This window comes from Palaemon carinicauda, chromosome 24 (assembly GCF_036898095.1).
Source record: "Palaemon carinicauda isolate YSFRI2023 chromosome 24, ASM3689809v2, whole genome shotgun sequence".
In the NCBI taxonomy this organism is placed as follows: Eukaryota; Metazoa; Arthropoda; class Malacostraca; order Decapoda; family Palaemonidae; genus Palaemon; species Palaemon carinicauda.
The window spans coordinates 27,562,912-27,573,924 of record NC_090748.1 but is presented as its reverse complement, the minus strand read 5'-3'; the positions used below and the strand labels follow the sequence as shown (position 1 = coordinate 27,573,924).

The 11,013-nt window shown below is 38.3% G+C and overlaps 1 protein-coding gene across 1 annotated transcript; it reads left to right on the top strand.

Moving 5' to 3' along the window:
* Window positions 1-210: 210 nt before the first annotated feature.
* LOC137618310 (uncharacterized) lies at window positions 211-3,855 on the top strand. Its single transcript, XM_068348479.1, has one exon. The coding sequence runs from the start codon at window positions 211-213 to the stop codon at window positions 3,853-3,855; it is 3,645 nt and encodes a 1,214-aa protein (XP_068204580.1).
* Window positions 3,856-11,013: the final 7,158 nt, after the last annotated feature.

Sequence of the window (11,013 nt, the reverse complement as noted above, 5' to 3'; positions counted from 1 at the left end):
ACTACTCTGACAGATCTTCATATTCTCAAAACCGTACAGAGGAATCCAGCCAAAACCCTCCAGATACCGCTACCAGCAACGTTATTTCTCATGACTCCTCCATGGTTCTTCAAGCAATAATACCTGTTCGTTTAAAGCAGAGGGGGACCAGAAGAACTGAAAGATGACTTGCAAGCTTCCGGTGTTCAAACAAATCTGCGTCTGAAAACTATGCATGGGGAAAGCATAGTCAAAAGCTACCTTGTCCAGGATCTCGTCGTCAGTGATATAAACGGCCAGAACGGTATACTGCTTCCAAAAACGTATTCCAGACAAGAAATTCCAGTGAGCCATGATCAAATACCCCGTCCAGAACTGTTACGACGCTGGCCATATCTTCACGACGTGGCAAAATCGATTCCTGAAATAATGCCAGAAATAGACATCGGTCTACTGATTGGCAGTAATTGCCCACTAGCAATGGAGCCTCTGAAAATCATATCAACAGACGGCAAAGGCCCATTCGCTCTGCAGTATCGTCACGGATGGACAGTCAGCTCCCCGGTAGAAGACAACAGTGTAACGTCTACACATCGAGTATACAGTAATTGCATTGTGACCGAGGACATTGAGCAGGCTACTGAAATTATCTCCCCAAACAGAATACTGAATATTCTGGAAAGTGACTTTATTGATAGCCGGGTAGCAAGGTATCCTGGAGAGAAAGGATTGTCTCCAGAGGACACTACATTCCTGAAGAAGGCTGAAAGCAATGTCGTGTTTAAAGACGGTCACTTTGAGATCCCTCTCCCTTTCAGGAATCAGAACGTAATGGTGCCAAATAATAAGATCCTTGCAATCAAACGAGCACTCTATCAAAAGAAGAAAATCCAAAAGGATCCCAAGTACCACTCCGACTACGTCAACTTCATTGACAAAATACTCCAGAATGACTATGCTGAACGTATCCCAGACTCCCTGCTCACAGCCAAATCTGGACATGTGTGGTACCTGCCCCATCATGGAGTGTACAATCAAAGAAAACCAGATAAAATTAGAGTGGTGTTTGACTGTAGTGCAAAATTCAATGGAATATCCTTAAACGATCAGTTGCTGCAAGGGCCTGATCTCACCAATTCTCTGATAGGTGTTCTAACCAGATTCGGAGAACACCAGGTAGCCTTCACTTGTGACGTGGAGTCTATGTTCTACCAAGTGAAAGTACCCGAACACCAATACAACCATCTCAGATTCCTCTGGTGGCCAAACGGTGACATATCAAAAGAACTCGAAGAGTACTGGATGAAGGTACACCTGTTCGGCGCAGTGAGCTCACCAAGTATCGCCAACTACGCACTTAGACGTGTCGCAGATGAAAGAAGCAACTTAAGTTCAGAAGTCGCCCATACAATTAAGCGGAACTTTTACGTCGATGACTGTCTAAAGTCTGTACCCAGTGCCACCGAAGCCAGTTCTCTGATGGCTGAACTGACTGCCGCCTGCCGGGGCTGTAGATTCAGACTGTGTAAATTTACTAGTAATGACGTCTCTGTCCTAAACACCATCCCAGCTGACGATCGATCAAAAGAGTTAAAGACAAGAGACATCAATTATGACCCTCTGCCTACCGAGCACGCCCTCGGAATACTTTGGGTCGTCGAAACGGACACATTTGGCTTCTCAGTGTTGTTGCCAGACAAACCACTGACAAGAAGAGGCATACTCTCCATAGTATCATCCATCTATGACCCCCTTGGTTTCGCTGCTCCATTTGTGCTGCTGGCGAAGCAAATACTGCAAGACCTCTGCAAAGAAACCAATCTCGCCTGGGATGACGAAGTGCCTGATGATCACCAGCGACGTTTCAAACAATGGATTAGTGAAGTCCCGAACCTTCAGAAGATAACAATCCCGAGATGTCTGAAGTTACCACAGCAAGCAAAAGATACGACTTTTCAGATGCACGTTTTCTCAGATGCCAGTACATCTGGGTATGGCGCTGTTGCATACCTAACCTCAAACGAGGGTGGATGTTCAAAAACTTCATTTCTCATCGGAAAAGCAAGGGTTGTTCCATTGAAAGCAACATCTATCCCGCGGCTTGAACTCACAGCGGCTACTGTAGCTGTAAATTTAGGACAGAAAATGACCCTTGAGCTTGATCTCCATCTCAACGAAATCTGCTATTACACAGATTCAACGACAGTCCTTTATTACATCAGAGCTGAGAGAAAGCATTTTCCAGTGTTTGTGGCCAACAGAGTCCGTCAAAAAAGAGACTTCAGCAACGCTAGCCAGTGGAAGTACGTTAGCACTGATTTGAACCCAGCAGACGTTGCATCACGTGGAGTAAGTTCTGTGATATCGTCAGACATGACTCGTTGGCTGGAAGGTCCGGATTTCTTGAATATGGCGGCTTCAGAATGCCCTGCAAAGATGCACCCCAGCAGCGAACCGCCGATTACAGAAGAAGACTTAATGTCTTTAGTTACTACAACTACATCTGAAGAAGGATCACCATTTATGACTTTAATCACATATTTCTCCAGGTGGGAGAGACTGAAGAAAGCAGTAGCAGTATTCATAGCATTTTTGGCTTTCTTACAAAACAAAGAACAAACTATAAATTTAAGGACCAGACAGATCATGCAAAAGGCTGAAAAGGCAATCGTTTGCTTCATACAAAAGATCACCTTTGCAAACGAGGTCAAGAAACTCAAGAAAACAACCACGAAAGAAGACAAGAGAGAACACTCGCTACCAAAAACAAGTAGGATACTCCGTCTCGACCCAGTGCTCATCGACGGAACTCTGCGAGTGGGAGGACGCCTCTCGAAAGCAGCAATGGACTCCGATGTGAAACATCCTATGCTACTGCCACAACATTCGCACGTCACCACTCTAATCGTACTAGATGCTCATGAGAAACTTGGCCATGCAGGTAGAAATCACACCATTGCAGCAATTAGAGAGCGCTTTTGGATTGTTTCAATCAACTCTGCTGTCCGACGTCAACTCCACAAATGCATAATGTGCAGAAAAATGAGAAAGCCATGCCAAGAGCAAAAAATGTCCGACTTACCTCAAGATCGTCTCGAGCCAGCTCCACCATTTACATTCACAGGCGTAGACTTTTTCGGGCCGTTCATTATAAAAGAGGGCCGCAAGGAGCTCAAACGTTACGGCGTCATATTCACTTGTCTTGTCAGTTGCTCCATTCATCTGGAAGCTGCTAACAGTCTCGAAACGGATTCCTTTATTCACTGCCTGCAACGCTTCATAGCCCGTAGAGGTACGGTACAAGAAATCCGATGCGACAACGGGACCAACTTCATCGGAACCCGGAATGAGCTGAACAAGGCTTGGTCAGATCTGAACCAAAACAAAATCCAAAACAAACTACTGTACATGAATATCGACTGGAAACTCAACCCACCTATGGCATCGCACATGGGCGGCGTATGGGAGCGCCAGATCCGTACCATTCGGAAAGTTCTATCTGCGCTATTCTTCGACCATGGGACTCGCCTCGATGACGAATCATTCAGCACGCTACTCTGCAAGGTAGAATATATTGTGAACTCTAGACCGATCACGACCTGTTCTGATGATCCTGACGACATGGAACCACTAAGTCCGAGTCAAATCCTCCATATGAAGTCACCCAAGAGGTTAATACCAGGACCTTCGCAACCAGAATATGTGTACTCCAGAAAAAGGTGGCGTAGAGTACAATATTTGCCGGACTTGTTCTGGAGCAGATGGAAAAGGGAGTACATAGTCAGCCTGCAGCAACGCCCCAAATGGAACAAACAACAACGAAATACACGGGAAGGTGACATCGTGCTCCTGAAAGACGAGAACACTGGCCACTAGCACGTGTAACAGAGGTACTGCCAGACTCCAGAGGCGTTGTGAGAAGCGTCAAACTTCGAACTCAATCTTCTGAACTGCACAGACCAGTGAGCAAGCTCGTACTCTTGCTTCCAAAAGAAGATCAAGTGGTATAGATATTATCCAGAGACACTATATGACATTGATATTTCTAGTTCATATGTTTGTCAAACTCATTTTTATTTTGTTGTGTTTATCGTTTTAATGTTCGTTCCTTAAGCTTGTTTTATTCATGTTCTATTCACGTATTGTAGTATGAAATGAAATATTAGTTGTGCATCTTATATTTTTTTTGTAAATCATATGATTTAGAGGTCGAGTATGTTGATGCCCAACGATTAAATGTAAATAATGTTTGTGTTGTCTAGTTATCGCGATGGTTAATGTTAAGGTTTGCTGTGTGGTAGTTTGCTGGTTCGAGTCTATGCTCGGCCATATGAATTGTTTACTTGGTGTTGGGTTGTTTTAGCTAATTTACGCTTAGTTCTCGGTCACGTGAACTTTATGGTAATCCACAGTGTCTTCCTGTAAACAGATGAGGAAACTTATCAGTTTAAAAAGTGATTTCATACAGAACCGATATAACGAATATAACGAAAGTTGGTATTTATTGAGGAATATTTGGACCGTTTGTTATAGGAACACAATTGTAAGTAAACGCCTATTATATACTGTTTTGGAATAACGGATTCATCTTTTCCCATTTGTAAACCTACATGTTACATAACGTATGCCTTTAGATGAGCCTTAATTATATTGATTTTGTGTATGACCTTTTTGTAATTAGCAGTTATACATGCATAATTTACTTAATTAAGCTTTGCATATTGTTTCTATCAGTCTTAGTTATTTAACTTAATAATTTTGTGTACTTTAGCATATTATTTATACGTTGATTTCTTTTTCATTTATCCATAGTAATTGAACCACATCACGTCACTTCACATCACTTCAAGTTACGCTACATGCGTCAAGTCTACATGTATAAACGCCCAACAATGTAACCATATCGATGTTAACGTCATGGATCTAATAAAGAACTATATGTGCGTGTCAAAATTGTGTTTCTCCATCATTCACGTTAAGCAACAGAAGAATAGTGCATTAACATATATATATATATATATATATATATATATATATATATATATATATATATATATATATATATATATATATATATATATATATATATATATATATATATATATATATATATCTATATGTATATATATCTATATATATATATATATATATATATATATATATATATATATATATATATATATATATATATATATATATATATATATATATATATATATATATATAGGGCTTATATAATTTATTAGATGCCCATAGATTCTGTTTTTTTTTCTCTCTCTCTTTTCTTTTAACATTCAGTCTTATATATTTTATTAGATGCCGAGAAAAAAATAATTCATTTTTTAAATGTTTTTTAAATGTATTTTTAAAAATGCAAATGTTCTATAGTCTCTTCAATTACATATTACTAGCGTACTAACTACTTTTCGTACACTACGCTATTCCAAGAAAATTTTACTCCTTCTAGCGAATGAAGGGGCCACTTTCAAACGGCTTTAAATTGAATTAAATAAGGAGTTTTGTCTGGACATGGCCAAACATTCTGTTTGAGCTGCAAACAGTTCCTTAACCTACGCCAAACAAAGATGTTAACGGCGATAAATATCATCACCGTCACAACTGTTCCTGCTAGTAATATGGGGTGAAGAAATTCTTTATAAGTCGGTGACAGGTGGTCCATCTCGGTCAATTTCATCAACCGCTTGGCTACCTGTTTGTTGTATGGGAGAGGTAAGGATGGCATTGTAGTCGACCACGTGAAGTTCGCGAAGTAGGCTCGTTCTCTGATGATGGTCTTGATCCCTCTCACCATGGAATTAGGGGATGTCCCGATACAACCATCTGCTGCAACGAAGATTTGGGAATAGAACATGGATCCGTCTGGGCATGATACATTGAAGCCGTCCTTGTCGTATCGTATCCATGAGCCGTTGTTCAGTCTGCAATTGAAATCATTATTGTCAAAGGGATAAAGCTTATCCAGACAATATTCACCTGTATGGGAGAGAGCACCATCTAGCACTATACCTAACTTGCATGAATCCATTAAGTTTTTATGGAATTCAAATGAGTCAACTGTACATATTTTTCTATCTATTGCGTCTGAACAGTGATTTAATTGATTTAAGTCTTTAATGACTGTATATGTTTCCTTGTCTGGGGAAATCAACACATGTCCTGTCAAACTGGATATTACTGGATTTGAGTGATTCGTCATGAAAGTCGGAAATGGTGATATCCTGTAAGATTGCCAGGCATCAGAAGAATCAAAGGGAATTGTAATCATAATCTTGTTATTTTCAACGCTTACTGTAATTAGGCTGTAATAAAATTCTAACCTACGTGCGTCTAACAAAGGAACATAGCCTAGTTTCTCTCATCCGTTCTCCTGAACTAACTTTAAGTATTTTATAGGCAACAAATGGGGTGACAGTACACCTTTAGTTGCTAACGGGATAGCTTCTACATAATCTTTTGATTTCTCAATGAAATGTGCAATTCTGTTATGTATGTGATCTATTTTTGAATCATAATACGTTAACGTTGCCAACAAATCCTGTACTTCCATAATCTGACTGATATTACTTGAATGTTTATTTACTAAATCCATAATATGATTGATTGAAGCTAACTGATTCCTTAGTTCTGGCGTAATCAATTCATCTTCATGAGTCAAGAACTCAATTTACTTATTTTGATTACTAATCTGAAGACGATTGGAAATTCCTAAACCTAAACTTACAACAGACCCAAAGATGTTTAGTGCAGCAAAAATAAACGGGTTACGTCTCTCTTTATGTTCATGTGCTACAGTCCACATCAAAACGTCACGAGCCAAAGATTCAGTCTCGTAAGTCTTATTTTGCAAGTCATCAGATAGCATCTCTGCAACTTTTAGTGTCGATCCGAGCGAACTCTCTGTAGGCAAATGAAAATGTCTTCTATGCAACTCATCTAATGAGACAGCAAACCTTGAAATGGAGCTTTTTAAGCTAGTGACGTCATTCTCTGGAAGAAAAATTGCTTGCATATGCACTTCTACAACTACGTTACTTGATGTAATAAAACGTGTTCTTGTCTTTCAACTATAGTGCCATATTTAAAATCTATACTTTTAGTTTTAGAGCTCATCCCACACGAGAAAAATGTCTGAGCGAACAATATCACTCCCAACAACAAAAAATTCATCTTGGAAACCTGTAACGAGAAAAAATATATGTAATTACTCCTGTATTAAGAAGAAAACTTTTAACATACAAACTATAATCTTTCCCTCACTTCTTTCCCTTTTTTTTTTTTTAATTTCTTATGCGAGCCAATGGTACGATTCTCTCATCAGTGGGTTGGGATACGTTTTGAACTCTAAACCTATTGGTCGTTAATGTTTCCAAAATGTTAAATGGGCCTTCAAACTTAGGTGTTAGTTTATAATTGAGTCCTTTATGTACATTTACCTGTATGTATACATTATCACCCACGGTATATGTTTTAGTTGGCTTCGCTATTTTATCATGATTCCTTTTCATTATGATTTGTGATTCTTGTACATTCTTTCGAAGGATATCAAAACGACTTATTCTTGCATTTATACATTCTTTCAAATGATTTGATAAATTATTTGTAGGCGTTAATACATGGAAAGGTGTTCTAACTGGGGTACCATACAATGCTTCATGCGGTGACATTTTAATTGATATATGAAATGAATGATTCAGAGTACTCAGTACCGCAGGTATTGCAATATCCCAGTTTGGGTTTAATCCCCCTAGTGTTACTCTTAATATATTTAAAACCTTGCTATTTGCTCTTTCCACTAGCCCATTCGACTCTGGGTGATATATCATGGTATATATTTTTTTTATGCTAATGAATTCACACAATGAGGTATGAAAGTGATTATTAAATTCTCCACCCGAGTCTGAGATTATCATGTGTGGAATTCCATGTTTACAAATGTAACACTCGTAAAACTTCCTAGCGCATTCAATCGCAGTTTTAGTTTTAAGCGCTATTAGTGCTGTATATTGAGTTAAAGAATCTACAATTACTAAGAGGTGCTTATTTCCTCTGTCTGACTCGTAAAATCCTGTTAACAAATCTAAATGTATTCTTTCAAAGGGTTGATTGGGCACGGGATAAGCCCCTAGGCTGACAGGTGTTTTCGTATGCCCTTTGTTTTCCTGACATGTGCGACAATTAGCTATGTGTTTTTTTATACCTGTAAGCATTGTATGCCAATAAAAAAATGATTTGGATTTCTGTGACATTATGGAGAACCCCGGGTGTCTATGTAATGAATCTCCATGCAACCAATTCAGGACAGTGGAAATAAGTGAGATTTGTACCTCTACCAGGTCGTTAGTGACATGTGATGTATTGCGGGTTTTCCTTGTCACGGTCCTAAACAGAATATTGTCTTTGATTATAAAATTCTGTTGCTTATACTTTATATATCCCTTTTCTTTATGATTGCCTTTCAAAGCATTTAAAATTGTTTCTAATTTCTGATCTTTTCTTTGCTCAGTCTGTAATAATTCAGCGCTCCAGCCTAAATGATGTTTGCTTTCCCAGGTAAATACCCGATTCTCGCGCCAAAGTCTTGAATGATCTAATGCCACCGAGTTCGTTTGGGGCTGTGGTTGAAGCCTTTAAAGAACTCGGTTAGTGGTTTATGGTCAGTAAGAACCTTAACGGGATAACCGTATATTATGAACTTAAAATGCTCTAGTGAATTAGCAATAGCTGGCCCTTCCTTGTCTATTACTGCATACTTACTTTCGGAAGTTCTCAGTTTTCGAGAATAAAAAGCTATCGGGAAAAAATTGTTTATCATATTGCTGAAGCAATACCCCTCCTACTCCTAAGTCTGAGGCGTCTGTTGCAATGAAGAATTCCTTACCGAAATCAGGAAATTTTAAGATAGGAGAACTACATACTTCATATTTCAAGGTATTAAATGCCTGTTGATGATGCTCAGACCATATGAAATCTACGTCCTTCTTCGTAAGATCAGTTAAAGGAGCGGTTATTATTGAATAGTTGCGTATAAAACGCCTGTAATATCCACTACAACCCAGAAATTTCTGTATTCCCTTGACATTAGTAGGTATGGGAAAATTATGAATAGCCGACACCTTATCATGGACTACTTTAAGACCTTGGCTTGACACCATGAAACCCAAATATATTAATTCTGTTTTGAAAAATTCACACTTACTAATCTTTACCCTTAAGTTATGTTGTCTTAGTTTCTGTAGTACTAGTTCTAATTTACGTAGATGTTCTTCTAAGGTGTTGGAAAAGATTACAAGGTCATCCATATAGGCATGCAATATATCGCCTAGCAAGTCTCCAAACACTATGTTAATCATTCTTGTAAAGGTTATGGGAGCAAAACGTAAACCAAAAGGCATCCGTAAAAATTCAAAATGTCCCCTGGCTGTGCTGAAGGCTGTGTATGGGATACTATCTTCTTCTAATGATATCTGGTGAAAGCCTTTAAGTAAGTCCAAACTGGTAAAATATTTATTCTGACCTAACAAAGACAATATATCGTCAGTACTTGGCACTGGGAATCGATCAGGGATCGTCTCCTCGTTTAGACGACGGAAGTCTACGCAGATACGCCATGTTCGATCTTTTTTCGGTACAACTATTGATGGAAAATTATAAGGGCTGTTTGATTTCCTAATGACTCCTTCTTCTGGCATTTTAACTACTTCATCATTTATTTCATTCTGGAGTCTGTACGAGGGTACATAGTTAATTTTCTGCTTGTCCTTCAACCTCATTTGATGCTCGATCACATCTGTTATTCCTAAGGATCCATCCGTAGTGGAAAAAAATCTGGATATTTAGTTAAAAGTCCAAAAATGTTCTACTGAATTTCTTTGTCTTTAATGTCTTTATTGATTTTATTTTTAATATATTGCAAAAGGGATTCATCCGCAACTGATTGAGCGTGATTGATTTCAGGAACGGTAAGAATACGATGTTTATAAAATTCTACATCCAAGATATGTTTATTTTTGTGAATTACTAAAGTGTTATTTAAATGATTACAGACTTCAATATTACATTGTTGATGTGAGCCTACTGTATAAATAGCTTGTGAAACAGACAATCCGTTAGTTTTCAAAGTGTCAGAAAGGATTAATATTTCAGATCCCGGTAATGTTTTCTTTACTTGCACTATTAAATTCGAAGGTACGTTTGGCTCGATAGATTACGTACAAGATGATATTACGGGTGAACGAGAATTCTGCTGGGTCACGTATATCAATTATTTATTAGTGAGACAAGTTATTGGTTCTTCAACATACGTTACGGTTACATTTGTCGTCTCCTTTTTATCCAAAACTGAATTTAAGGTATTAGAAGACTTATAGAATTTTCCTTTGATATACACGCCGTGCTTGGCAGGGGCTAAGATAATGTTTTAATTTCCCATAGATGGGTATCCTATAATTACAGCTGGATACATATCAATGTTTTGTACAACAACAAATGTATCGGCAAACGTGCGCTTACCGACCTTGAACTGAACATGAGTTATACCTATTACATTTAATTCATTATTTCCTATACCCGAGAGTCTCACTCCGGATTTTTCTATCGGAAAGTTAAAAAACAACAAATGATGTATCCTCAAATCCATGGTATTACGTGGACTACCAGAGTAAAAAAAAGAATGATAAAGGATTTGTGTTCTAAATTTACAGCATATAATGTTGGTTGTAACTCATTTTGGCTTATTATTGTATGAATTCGTTGCAAATCTACTGGAGCATGCACAAATTTACTTAATTCGGCCGTGTGTTTCATAGGAAAATCTATTGCCTCACAATGATCTGATAAAACATTAAATTGATTATTCAATACTACTGATGTTGACATGAATGACCTTGACCCAACATCACTCTCATCCCCACTGGAGTTAATTATGTAGTATTTGCTTTGCTCTGCACATTCTGAAAATTAGTCTGACCTTGCGAGGTCTGGTTTGACGACCCAGGCTCAGCGTTATTCGAAAAA